This window comes from Hydractinia symbiolongicarpus, chromosome 1, assembly GCF_029227915.1.
Source record: "Hydractinia symbiolongicarpus strain clone_291-10 chromosome 1, HSymV2.1, whole genome shotgun sequence".
In the NCBI taxonomy this organism is placed as follows: Eukaryota; Metazoa; Cnidaria; class Hydrozoa; order Anthoathecata; family Hydractiniidae; genus Hydractinia; species Hydractinia symbiolongicarpus.
The window spans coordinates 12,323,156-12,337,892 of record NC_079875.1 but is presented as its reverse complement, the minus strand read 5'-3'; the positions used below and the strand labels follow the sequence as shown (position 1 = coordinate 12,337,892).

Genomic DNA, 14,737 nt, shown 5'->3' with positions numbered 1-14,737 from the left:
CAGACACACAGACAGACACACCTAGCGTATTATTATATAGATAAAAGAGAATAGATAAATATTTCGAAATTTTAGGGGGCTGTTTTTATTTATCTACATAGGTATAGCATTGAATTTAAGCCAGTGGGATGAACTCACCAAGGTGGTAGACAAAATCAACAAGAAAATTAAGAAGTAACAGCCTTATATGGAGGAATCCTAACTATTCGTACAGAGATTTGTAACAGTCCCGGTATCGTTTGTTGAAGTTCAGTCACACATTTTCACACATCAGAAGTTCAGTCACACATTTTTTTGTTTTTGTTGTTGTTTTTCTTTTCTTTATTGATGTAAATAAACTGACGTTTTTATCAACATAAAAAGCATACTGTATTATCTTTCCTTTAAGCGGACTTATTCTCGCAGATTTTGTTGTTTTCACAAAATGAGTCCGAAATCTGAAATCGTCATCCTTGTGTGCCAAAAACAATGCTTGATATTGTCCAAATATCAAAGTTGTAGTTTTTACAAAATAATATATGAAATCAAATTTGCATTAATGATAAATTTTCGCGAACACTGGCAATAGAAATGATGTTAATTAAAACTGTAGAAATAACAGTGTAAACTTAATGACATAAATTATTACGGACGTTAATTATTATGCCATAAATTATTACGGACGTTAATTATTATGCCATAAGTTATTACGGACGTTAATTATTGTGGCATAAATTTGATATGTTAAACAAGTAAAATACTAAGTAGGCAATACATGATTTTGAAACCTGTGGACAATGCAGGATTTATTTTGTTGAAATTGATTTATTGATGTAGCAAATTTGATTGGTTTATTATCCTTTTTTGATTCGAATTCTCAAATTTGAATTTCTTTCGGGGAGTCGGATTAGTTGCAATTTTTCATTTTAGGAAAACTGGTTGGTCATTGTTTGTTTTTTGACAAATCCGAAAATTTAAACATATCTAATTTGAATTTCAAATTAAAAAATTGAATTCAACGCTTTGAAACAACAAAGGGCAAATACACAATTATAAATTTGCGGATTTAATAAATGGATAGTCCTTTTCGTGAGATTTTTAAAAATCAAGTCTTTGCTAAGAAATCTTTTGGTGAGTTCAAGAAAGATTTTCAAGCATATTAGGCACTTACGGAGAACTGATAATTAGCCAGTAACAGAATAGTAGCAGTTTTCAATGGTACGGTAGCTTAGTTGTTATAACTCTGGTATTTGGTAACGGGATTTCGATTCCCTTGGCGCATTTTCTCTCACATAGCTTGGGTTCGCCCAATTATCAACTTTGACTTGGTTTGTGTTCTATAAAGTCTGGTTCCACGGTCAATCCCTTACAAAAAATCATACCGTAGTTATGTCTGAAAACAACCTTGCCTTGAGCGCAATAACGTCTAGCGCTACGGTTAAGCCCTCACGGAAGAACATATTATAGTAATACCTAGAAACAACCTTGACAGGGTTTGTGTGTTATAAACATATGGTTACAGTCTGACATAAAAGAGGATTAGGCAAACATCGATTGATTGAATTCACGGTGTGTATGCGATATAGTTGATAAAGTAAAGCAAACTAAGAGTAGAATTTTGTATCCGGGTTTCCGGGTATAAATTAAAAACACCGGGATTAATTTTGGAAATTATTTCTCGTGCACCGCAACGTAATATTTGGCTCATTTTTTTACCACGTCGCGTGACAAGGTTGACATAGTCGAAATCCGCGCCTGAGATTAAGGGCAATATTGTCTCCCTTTACAAATTGAAAAATAAAGAATTCTTATTTGGCTAACATTAATCACAAGTAATAGAGCTTTTTAACAAGTTACTAACTAGCTACTTAGCGCTTCTTTTCAAAACAAATTTTGCCGTTTTCTGTCACTGCATCTCTTTTAATATCACTACTATAAGGATCAACAAAACTTGTAGCATCCTTTTCCATCAATGCAATTTATTAAAAAGGAAGTTAAATTACAATAATAGAGCTTGAAACTTTGTAAACCTATCTTAAATCTGAAATAAAATGCTCAACACTTACCTCGTTTTTTTAAGGAAGTCCTCGTTTTCATTTACGACAAAATGGAAAATCGGAAACTGTTGTTTCATGTCTAGAATATTTCAACCTGCTCAGGGATTGAAATTTCTCAAGGTGAGTGTTGATGGTTAAATCTGCGCAAACATGTGTAATACTACTAATACTAACAATGTATTTCAAGTTGACATAATTTACAAGGGTAAAATAGCTCCTCTTATTGAGTGCTAATCGAAGTCAACTAAAATATAATAAAAATCACCAGTTACAACAAAAAAATGTTTAAACATCCAAAAAAATGAATACAAAATACTTTAATAACTAAAAGAATTTTCTCAAATTTAGCGAAATTGAAAAGCTAGATAAAGGCTACTCCTGGAATATAGTTTTTATCTAGCCTGCAATGTTTGAAAAGTTGAAACAACAGAAAACATATCACATAGTTTTCAACACAAAATGCGTTAAAAAGACTTGTACTTATTGTTTCATCTCATTTTTTTACTTCTTGTTGAAAAAGGTCGAATTTCTGCGAATGTGTTTATCACAGGGCCGAGTGTAGGAAGTTTCGTAGAAATTTGTTCAATTTATGTACATTATTTTTGTCACTTCGCGGAAAGTTACTAAATAAACAACAAAGATTAACAAACTAAAAATTTTAGACACTTGGATGGGATAACACTCTAGATTTATAGATAAAAATTGAAGAGAATGAATCAAAACGTTGTCAAGTTTTTTTATTAGCAACTAAAAGATAACCGTGGTAAACAATACAACGATGGATCAAGTTCACTTTATTTTTGTTTTAATATTTTCTTACCAACAACAATATTTGAGTGCTTAGAGATACGCCGTGATGAAAGAGCCAAGAGTTTGAGAACTCTGTTTTTTTGTTTGTTAAAAGTTCCCGCAAAAAAAAAGAAGTTCACATCAAAGAGCTTAAAAAAGTTGTCTAGGAATTTGTATATTTTTTTGACAGATTTTAATTGAGTCTTAAGATTTTAGACTTGTTCCACATCCTCTTTTCTAAATATATACATTAGGTATACACCAGCATTACTTACCCACATGGCAGGGGTTGACCCGCAGCTGTGACTTAGACGCTCGCTAAATATTGCTGCACCGTGGATCGAACCACGGACCTTGTGATTACGAAGCGAACCCAATAACCACAAGGCCACGCGCCACACAAACAATTGGGAAAATTATTGGGGGGAGGGCCAATTGCCCCCTCTGCCCCCTATATGAATATATATTTATTCTTCAATATATTTTTATTTGGCTATTTGAACATTTTACATAAATTTCAATAACAACAGTTACGTGTTTGGAGCTAATGATGCTCTCTATCTCGAAAACCAATTAAAAAATTTAAAAAGATTCCCAGACATTTCATATGAATTCAACTTGTTTTTGTCGTGGTAGGTAAGCTTTTAAAGGCTGTCCTTGGTAGAAGTAGGAAAGCATTGTCTTAAAAAACAATCCTTAAAACATTTTGTATTTGATATGTGTCATTTATTATTACCAAAACTTGCGCTCTTGGAATAACAATTTTTTGTCTGTTTTGTTCGTGGAACTTGTACACCTGGTTTCTACATGCGTTCCAAGTGGATTTTTCCACGGGCCTTATCGACTAATGATGCTCTCTATCTCGAAAACCAATTAAAAAACTTAAAAAGATTCCCAGACATTTCATATGAATTTAACTTGTTTTTGTCGTGGTAGGAGTAGAAAAACATTGTCTTAAAAAACAATCCTTAAAACATTTTGTATTTGATATGTGTCATTTATTATTACCAAAACTTGCGCTCTTGGAATAACAATTTTTTGTCTGTTTTGTTCGTGGAACTTGTACACCTGGTTTCTACATGCGTTCCAATATTTATAATCACCTAAAAAACGTAATTATGTGTGTATACTTTATTGGCTTCATACTGGTAATCTATGGTGTGTATTCAAAGATTAAATAAATTCAAAGTTCACAAGCTACCTAGTTACCTTACCTAAGTAAAAAAACAGGTTGGGCCATATGAAAACCACGTCGTGTCATGAGAGTGTGGGTGTCAAAATAAATAAAAACACATGACTAGCCTGATGTGGATTACTTAGAATAAAGAAACAGTGACGGATGTACATCGTGGAACATGGAGAAACCAAAGTAAGTTCTATTATTTTTATTATATATATGAAGAAAAAAACGGTAATCAAATAATTCATGATTATTCCTTAAATTTATATTGTTCTAATTTAAAAATCATTTTTAACCTTGAATTGAATGCATAAGTATTCATAAATTTTGTTATAATTAAGTGGAGGGAATTGTCAGCGGTTAAAGAAATACTGCATGCACAAAATACTAATGATCTTGTTTCGCGCTTTACGCCAGTGTGAGTCAATTTCGTGAAAATTAGTTCCTGCGAAATTTTGAATTTTATTTTGCTTTTTAGCAATTTACACTAATTTTTTACTTCTGATTTACCTAGAACTACATTTAATATGTATGTGAATTTCAATGCATAAAAGTCCTCGAAAAACGGTTTGAATTGAGAAACAAACTGTCATCAAATTTTTTTTTCGCAAAATCCGCGAAATTAAATTCTAGCAAAATATTTGGACTTGCCAACTTCGCGAAAATTCGTTGTCGCACAATTTTTATGTTATTTTTAAAAAATGTCTTGCGAAAATTAGTCTCTTGTGAAAATTAATCTCTTGCGAAAATTAATTCCCTCAAGGTATGTGCAATGCTTATTACGTGACATCAAATACTCCTGATTTTTGACGCACAAGATGTAAACACTCGGTAAAACCTTAGAAAAAGTGCTAAAAAAGGCCAAGGCTATGTGCATGTAAATTTAATGGCGATTTATAGAAGGAATAATGCCAAAAGCATATAAACTAAACAGCCTGTATACTGCATACAAGCTGGAAGCAATATAAAGGTAGATAGCCACAGTTGCATAAAAGAAGAAAGATCTATTCATGTACAGAGTTAGAATTCAGTCGTTTAAGACTTCTCAATAAGCTAAACCACTATTTCGTTCAATCTTCGCGATACTATTCTTTCGGCTTTAGCCAGCAGAACGTCAATAAGAGCTCGTGCCACCATTATTTGATGTAACCAGCGAGTATCAAGCATTATTATCTGACTGATACTAAACACCTGTTGGTATAAAAAATTGATTTGGTTGCTTTATGGCTCATGACAACAGGTCTTTGTATGGTAGTATAGTAACCCGTTTGGGAAGAACTTAAAGACACGATTCTAAATTTTTGATCTACATAAGAAACATATATCTTTTTTTGTCTGTACTTTTGACCTCAGGCTTTGTATTTCTTGTACAACCTCAAAACAGGTCAGTATCCGTTTACGACCAGTCCATTGTAGCGATACGGATTATTACAAGGCAATGTAAAAAATTTATTTTTACGATTTTGTTTTTCAATAAATGGTATTGTTAAATGCTGGCCACAATCGAACACTCGTGCATTTTTCCAGGGGCTCGCAACTGCTGTGTTCAAAATGACGGCCAAGTCGATACTTTGTGCTAACAATGCTTAAATAGTGTACAACGGGTGAATATCAGTGCTTTTTTCACGCTACTTCATGTAATTCCGTAATTAAAACTTGTTATGGTATATTGATAGATAACTTGATTTTATCGCGTGGCTTCTTTCTAACCAACTAAGAACAGAAACAAAAATCATTTTTCTGTTCAGCCCTCATATTTTTTACATCGGTATTCTGTGCATCCTCATATTAAAATTGTTAGGGATGCTGTCAATCTGAAATGTCGTCGTGTTTCCTTGTTGATTTTCTTGCTAACTATTAAAACATTATGTGCAGATAAAAGACGCTGGAAGTGAAATTGAACATTTCCATTTCCACAGTTTGTCATGTAACTTGCTTTTGACTAAGATCAGAAAAATAAAATTTTCCTAAATTGCCGGCTTGACTGCTTGTTCAAAAAATCATGAATAAGATGCGAAATCCATGTAAATTACGTGTTTGCATTTATTTGGTAGAAGGATGTTAGCTTTTCTCAGTGTAACTGCTTTTCCCTTTAATTTACTCTGGTAAGCTATGTTTTTCATTTTATTTTTGTTTTCAACAGGGTACGCATGCGAATGTCACTTCGTGAACTGGAAAAACCACACAACGCAAAAAATCTCAATAATTTTTTAAAGGCTTGGAAATTAATAAAAGAGCTTCCCCCAGATAATCCAAATTCATTTTGGGGACTTGCTACATATCATGGTGAACCATTTAAAAAGAGAATAGCTCCGGACATAAAAAATTATTCGTTTGTTAATTTTTTCGAGTTTTTGTTTCCAAGTATAGACAAACCACCACATAACCGGCAGAAGTGGGGTGGATACTGCCAACATGCTAATGTTTTGTTTCCACCGTGGCATCGTCTGTATCTGTTACGTGTGGAACAAGCCTTGCAGACAGTTCTCCCTGGTGAAGATGTGGCATTACATTATTGGGACCAAACTTCAGAAGAAAGCCTACGACATGGTTTACCTAGCATCCTAACCAGAAAAACTGTCATGGTAGATGGTAAGGAAGAAGTAAATCCTCTCTTAAATTTCACTCTGCCAAAGCAAATTGATGCCGATGAAAACAGTTTATACAAGAAACCTATCCATTACACGACAGTCCGCTACCCTTTTTCAGGTATTAGGAATCCCAAAACAGCTGCAGAAGCTGCAGAAAAACACAACGAGAGAATCTTTGAACTTGATAAATCTCCAGATAAATTGTTGAATGAAAACATCAAGTACTGGTTAAACCATGGCTATAAAAGTAAGAACTCGGTAGTATCTGGTTATGAAGACTGCTTGGATGAGACGGATTACAATAAATTCTCAAACATAAGCTCGGCCAAAGTCAAAGGCAGGGTTGCGTTTTCCTTGGAACAGCCACACAATGATATGCATCTTTCAATAGGTGGTTACTCCTTACCTAAAATGAATGAGAATGGTGAAATTGAAAGAGATGAGAATGATAATCCAATTATGCAAAATTATGGTTTGGTAGAAGGTGCAAACGGTGATATGGGTGCAAATGAGGTGGCTTCCTTCGATCCAATTTTTTTTGTGCATCATTCAAATGTAGATAGAATGTTTTGGATTTGGCAAAAAAAACATAACCATAGCACAGTCGAGACAAGTTTTGAAATTCGGAAAGAAAAGAGAAGTGAAGTTGGACGTGACGATGTTCTTGGTACATCAACGAATGGCCAAGGCCCAACTCCCGATCAATCCTATAATCAAATCTTAGGTATGGATACCGTGTTGTATCCATTTCAAAATTCCACGGGTGTTCCCATGACAACCAAAGATTGCGTTGATATCGAGGCACAGCTTGGGTACACTTATAGCATAGGCTCCTTTGACAAAATTGATTGGCCGAGCTGTACTTCAAAGAACATGTATTCCCACATCGTAACGACGTTGAATGACCTCACCTACTATATGGAAAACGTGACACAAATCCAAGTATCAAACCCTAAAAAAGTCTATTTCGATTTCACAACTGTCGAAGCACCGAGTCAAAGTTGGTTAGCGCTACCATTTTTCAAGAAAGGCCGTCCAGAATTCACCTACGGTGGGTGCAAATGGAAGAGGATGTTTTACTTGCGTGTGTGTAATCTGAAATGTGATGACTACCCAGGTTCGTTTGTTGTACGGGCGTTTTACAAAAAAAATGGCAAGGAATATTTTGCAGGCCAGCGTGGTGTGTTAAATCGATGGAATCGTAAAATTTGTGAAAATTGCCAGTACAACAATTTTAAAAGCGTTGTATTTAAATTCCATGAAAACGATGTTTCCTTTCCCACTGGGGTTAAAGAATTCAATGTAGATGTTTTGGCAAAGAATCCTAGGTGCTCCCTAGTTACCTACGCGGTGAAAAATAATTGACGTCACCACCTCGTTTCCAAGTTATTTGGCCTCTAAGTTTTAGGTACACTGTAATGGCTTCGTTAATTTAATATAGGATATTGACGTTAAAGTAGTGTTATTGACGTCGCGCCGTAACGTCAGAAAATTTAACATATTAGACACAAGTTTTTCGGCGACATCAAAGGAAAGTGACGATATCCACTTTGCCTGTTACAAACAGACGCGGTCTCTGCATTATTATAAGAGACTAGTCAATAAGGCCCGTGGAAAAATCCACTAAGGCGCAGAAGAACAATGGAAAATTAGGTTGCTTTAGATTTTTTGCTGACGTCAGCAGTGCATATACAAAAAGAAAATTGGTGAAATTTAATCATTTGTTGTCTGTAATGTGCAGAGGTTAAAACGCTGATCAAAATAATGTATAGTATCGTATGTTTTTGAAAAGAGCCTAAGGAGATATAGGGTATAAAAATTTTGCTGACGTCAGCAAAGTTCCTACCAAAAGTTCTAAAGAAAAATTTCTTCACAAATTCGTACACCCGTTGCATTCATCATATAGATCTTGAAATGCTGATCAAGAAAATGTATAGGATCGTGTACTTGTGACAAACGGATGCAGATATATTAGGGCTTAAAGGTTTTTTAATGACGTCATCAACCCGTCCATTCCGAAACGGATTCGGGGACCCAGGTTTGGGAAAATTACCCAAATTGGTCCTTGGTGGTCCCTAGTTACCCACGCGGTGAAAAATCATTGACGTCACCACTTCGTTTCCAAGTTATTTGGCCTCAAAGTTTCAGGTGCACTGTAATGGCTTCAATAATTTAATATATAAGATATTCACGTTAAAAGATATTGACAAAAAAAATCGAAAAACTCGCGCATTCGAGTGGTAACAAATATCGTCTTTGCAAAAGTCACAGACAGACAGACAGAACTGGCGTATTATTATATAGATAGACTAGGGCAGAAGAACAATGGAAAAATAGGTAGCTTTAGATGTTTTGTTGACGTCAGCAGTGAAGATCCCAAAAAATTAAAGAAATTTATTTTATTCTTTTATTGCAATGTGTAGAGGTTGAAACGCTGATAAAAATGACGTATAGAATGATATGTTTTCGAGGAACGCAAAAGGAGATATAAGGGTTAAAAAATTTTGCTGACGCCAGCAATGGCCTTTCAAAACCTAAAATTTTTTTTTGGAGATTTCCATACCTTTTGCCTTCATCGCATAGATCCTGAAACTCTGATCAGGAAAATGTATAGGATCATGTACTTTTGATAAACGGTTGCAGAGATATTAGGGTTTGAAGGTTTGTTGATGACGTCATCAACCCGTCCATTCCGAAACGGATTCGGGAACCCAGGTTTGGGAAAATTACCCAAATTGGTCCTAGTTGGTCCCTAGTTACGCACGCGGTGAAGAATCTTTGACGTCACCACCTCGTTTCCAAGTTATTTGGCCTCAAAATTTTAGGTGCACTGTAATGGCTTCATTAATATAATATAGGATATTGACGTTAAAGTAGTGTTATTTTCGTCGCGTCGTAACGTCAGAAAATTTAACATATTAGACATGCATTTTTCGGCAACATCAAAGGAAAATGAAGACATCCACTTTGCCTGTCACAGACACACAGACAGACACACCTAGCGTATTATTATATAGATAAAAGAGAATAGATAAATATTTCGAAATTTTAGGGGGCTGTTTTTATTTATCTACATAGGTATAGCATTGAATTTAAGCCAGTGGGATGAACTCACCAAGGTGGTAGACAAAATCAACAAGAAAATTAAGAAGTAACAGCCTTATATGGAGGAATCCTAACTATTCGTACAGAGATTTGTAACAGTCCCGGTATCGTTTGTTGAAGTTCAGTCACACATTTTCACACATCAGAAGTTCAGTCACACATTTTTTTGTTTTTGTTGTTGTTTTTCTTTTCTTTATTGATGTAAATAAACTGACGTTTTTATCAACATAAAAAGCATACTGTATTATCTTTCCTTTAAGCGGACTTATTCTCGCAGATTTTGTTGTTTTCACAAAATGAGTCCGAAATCTGAAATCGTCATCCTTGTGTGCCAAAAACAATGCTTGATATTGTCCAAATATCAAAGTTGTAGTTTTTACAAAATAATATATGAAATCAAATTTGCATTAATGATAAATTTTCGCGAACACTGGCAATAGAAATGATGTTAATTAAAACTGTAGAAATAACAGTGTAAACTTAATGACATAAATTATTACGGACGTTAATTATTATGCCATAAATTATTACGGACGTTAATTATTATGCCATAAGTTATTACGGACGTTAATTATTGTGGCATAAATTTGATATGTTAAACAAGTAAAATACTAAGTAGGCAATACATGATTTTGAAACCTGTGGACAATGCAGGATTTATTTTGTTGAAATTGATTTATTGATGTAGCAAATTTGATTGGTTTATTATCCTTTTTTGATTCGAATTCTCAAATTTGAATTTCTTTCGGGGAGTCGGATTAGTTGCAATTTTTCATTTTAGGAAAACTGGTTGGTCATTGTTTGTTTTTTGACAAATCCGAAAATTTAAACATATCTAATTTGAATTTCAAATTAAAAAATTGAATTCAACGCTTTGAAACAACAAAGGGCAAATACACAATTATAAATTTGCGGATTTAATAAATGGATAGTCCTTTTCGTGAGATTTTTAAAAATCAAGTCTTTGCTAAGAAATCTTTTGGTGAGTTCAAGAAAGATTTTCAAGCATATTAGGCACTTAAGGAGAACTGATAATTAGCCAGTAACAGAATAGTAGCTGTTTTCAATGGTACGGTAGCTTAGTTGTTATAACTCTGGTATTTGGTAACAGGATTCCGATTCCCTTGGCGCATTTTCTCTCACATAGCTTGGGTTCGCCCAATTATCAACTTTGACTTGGTTTGTGTTCTATAAAGTCTGGTTCCACGGTCAATCCCTTACAAAAAATCATACCGTAGTTATGTCTGAAAACAACCTTGCCTTGAGCGCAATAACGTCTAGCGCTACGGTTAAGCCCTCACGGAAGAACATATTATAGTAATACCTAGAAACAACCTTGACAGGGTTTGTGTGTTATGAACATATGGTTACAGTCTGACATAAAAGAGGATTAGGCAAACATCGATTAATTGAATTCACGGTGTGTATGCGATATAGTTGATAAAGTAAAGCAAACTAAGAGTAGAATTTTGTATCTGGGTTTCCGGGTATAAATTAAAAACACCGGGATTAATTTTGGAAATTATTTCTCGTGCACCGCAACGTAATATTTGGCTCATTTTTTTACCACGTCGCGTGACAAGGTTGACATAGTCGAAATCCGCGCCTGAGATTAAGGGCAATATTGTCTCCCTTTACAAATTGAAAAATAAAGAATTCTTATTTGGCTAACATTAATCACAAGTAATAGAGCTTTTTAACGAGTTACGAACTAGCTATTTAGCGCTTCTTTTCAAAAAAACTTTTGCCGTTTTCTGTCACTGCATCTCTTTTAATATCACTACTATAAGGATCAACAAAACTTGTAGCATCCTTTTCCATCAATGCAATTTATTGAAAAGGAAGTTAAATTACAATAATAGAGCTTGAAACTTTGTAAACCTATCTTAGTATCTTATAAAATGCTCAACACTTACCTCGTTTTTTTTAAGGAAGTCCTCGTTTTCATTTACGACAAAATAGAAAATCGGAAACTGTTGTTTCATGTCTAGAATATTTCAACCTGCTCAGGGATTGAAATTTCTCTGTTGATGGTTGAATCTGCGCAAACATGTGTAATACTACTACTACTAACAATGTATTTCAAGTTGACATTAATTACAAGGGTAAAATAGCTCCTCTTATTGAGTGTTAATCGAAGTCAACTAAAATATAATAAAAATCACCAGTTACAACAAAAAAATGTTTAAACATCCAAAAAAATGAATACAAAATACTTTAATAACTAAAAGAATTTTCTCAAATTTAGCGAAATTGAAAAGCTAGATAAAGGCTACTCCTGGAATATAGTTTTTAGCCTGCAATGTTTGCAGTGCTCACAAAAAAAAAGAAGTTCACATCAAAGAGCTTAAAAAAGTTGTCTAGGAATTTGTATATTTTTTTGACAGATTTTAATTGAGTCTTAAGATTTTAGACTTGTTCCACATCCTCTCTCTTCGCTCGCTAAATATTGCTGCACCGTGGATCGAACCACGGACCTTGTGATTACGAAGCGAACGCCATAACCACAAGGCCACGCGCCACACAAACAATTGGGAAAATTATTGGGGGGAAGCCAATTGCCCCCTCTGCCCCCTATATGAATATATATTTATTCTTCAATATATTTTTATTTGGCTATTTGAACATCTTACATAAATTTCAATAACAACAGTTACGTGTTTGGAGCTAATGATGCTCTCTATCTCGAAAACCAATTAAAAAATTTTAAAAGATTCCCAGACATTTCATATGAATTCAACTTGTTTTTGTCGTGGTAGGTAAGCTTTTAAAGGCTGTCCTTGGTAGGAGTAGGAAAGCATTGTCTTAAAAAACAATCTTAAAATATTTTGTATTTGATATGTGTCATTTAGTGTTATTATTGCCAAAACTTGCGCTCTTGGAATAACAATTTTTTTTCTGTTTTGTTCGTGGAACTTGTACACCTGGTTTCTACATGCGTTCCAATATTTATAATCACCTAAAAAACGTAATTATGTGTGTATACTTTATTGGCTTCATACTGGTAATCTATGGTGTGTATTCAAAGATTAAATAAATTCAAAGTTCACAAGCTACCTAGTTACCTTACCTAAGTAAAAAAACAGGTTGGGCCATATGAAAACCACGTCGTGTCATGAGAGTGTGGGTATCAAAATAAATAAAAATACATGACTAGCCTGATGTGGATTACTTAGAATAAAGAAACAGTGACGGATGTACATCGTGGGACATGGAGAAACCAAAGTAAGTTCTATTATTTTTATTATATATATGAAGAAAAAAACGGTAATCAAATAATTCATGATTATTCCTTAAATTTATATTGTTCTAATTTAAAAATCATTTTTAACCTTGAATTGAATGCATAAGTATTCATAAATTTTGTTATAATTAAGTGGAGGGAATTGTCAGCGGTAAAAGAAATACTGCGTGCGCAAAATACTAACGATCTTGTTTCGCGCATTGTGAGTTAATTTCGTGAAAATTAGTTCCTGCGAAATTTTGAATTTTATTTTGCTTTTTAGCAATTTACACTAATTTTTTTACTTCTGATTTACCTAGAACTACATTTAAAAGTATGTGAATTTCAACTCTTCAGCAGACTTCTGCATAAAAGTCCTCGAAAAACGGTTTGAATTGAGAAACAAACTGTCATCAAATTCTTTTTTCGCAAAATCCGCGAAATTAAATTCTAGCAAAATATTTGGACTTGCCAACTTCGCGAAAATTCGTTGTCGCACAATTTTTATGTTATTTTTAAAAAATGTCTTGCGAAAATTAGTCTCTTGTGAAAATTAATCTCTTGCGAAAATTATTCTCTTGTGAAAATTAATTCCCTCAAGGTATGTGCAATGCTTATTACGTGACATCAAATACTCCTGCTTTTTGACGCACAAGATGTAAACACTCGGTAAAACCTTAGAAAAAGTGCTAAAAAAGGCCAAGGCTATGTGCATGTAAATTTAGTGGCGATTTATAGAAGGAATAATGCCAAAAGCATATAAACTAAACAGCCTGTATACTGCATACAATCTGGAAGCAATATAAAGGTAGATAGCCACAGTTGCATGAAAGAAGAAAGATCTATTCATGTACAGAGTTAGAATTCAGTCGTTTAAGACTTCTCAATAAGCTAAACCACGATTTCGTTCAATCTTCGCGATACTATTCTTTCGGCTTTAGCCAGCAGAACGTCAATAAGAGCTCGTGCCACCATTATTTGATGTAACCAGCGAGTATCAAGCATTATTATCTGACTGATACTAAACACCTGTTGGTATAAAAAATTGATTTGGTTGCTTTATGGCTCATGACAACAGGTCTTTGTATGGTAGTATAGTAACCCGTTTGGGAAGAACTTAAAGACATGATTCTAAATTTTTGATCTACATAAGAAACATATATCTTTTTTTGTCTGTACTTTTGACCTCAGGCTTTGTATTTCTTGTACAACCTCAAAACAGGTCAGTATCCGTTTACGACCAGTCCATTGTAGCGATACGGATTATTACAAGGCAATGTAAAAAATATTATTTTTACGATTTTGTTTTTCAATAAATGGTATTGTTAAATGCTGGCCACAATCGAACACCCGTGCATTTTTCCAGGGGCTCGCAACTGCTGTGTTCAAAATGACGGCCAAGTCGATACTTTGTGCTAACAATGCTTAAATAGTGTACAACGGGTCAGTGCTTTTTTCACGCTACTTCATGTAATTCCGTAATTAAAACTTGTTATGGTATATTGATAGATAACTTGGTTTTATCGGGTGGCTTCTTTCTAACCAACTAAGAACAGAAACAAAAATCATTTTTCTGTTCAGCCCTCATATTTTTTACATCGGTATTCTGTGCATCCTCATATTAAAATTGTTAGGGATGCTGTCAATCTGAAATGTCGTCGTGTTTCCTTGTTGATTTTCTTGCTAACTATTAAAACATTATGTGCAGATAAAAGACGCTGGAAGTGAAATTGAACATTTCCATTTCCACAGTTTGTCATGTAACTTGCTTTCGACTAAGATCAGAAAAATAAAATTTTCCTAAATTGCCGGC

General features: G+C 34.1%; 2 protein-coding genes across 2 annotated transcripts in view; both read left to right on the top strand.

Moving 5' to 3' along the window:
- Nucleotides 1-1,341, top strand: part of LOC130639806 (activated RNA polymerase II transcriptional coactivator p15-like) — a 63,700-nt gene extending 62,359 nt beyond the window's left edge. The window contains exon 5 of the mRNA XM_057447103.1: nucleotides 102-1,341. Coding sequence (XP_057303086.1) covers nucleotides 102-178 — 77 coding nt within the window. The 3' untranslated portion in view covers nucleotides 179-1,341. The remainder of the gene's footprint in view (nucleotides 1-101) is intronic.
- A 1,297-nt stretch (nucleotides 1,342-2,638) lies between these two features.
- On the top strand, nucleotides 2,639-9,977 carry LOC130639757 (uncharacterized). The gene is made up of 2 exons (XM_057447100.1): nucleotides 2,639-4,194; nucleotides 6,149-9,977. The coding sequence occupies exons 1-2, from the start codon at nucleotides 4,181-4,183 to the stop codon at nucleotides 7,959-7,961; spliced, it is 1,827 nt and encodes a 608-aa protein (XP_057303083.1). The 5' UTR covers nucleotides 2,639-4,180; the 3' UTR covers nucleotides 7,962-9,977.
- The last annotated feature ends 4,760 nt before the right edge of the window (nucleotides 9,978-14,737 follow it).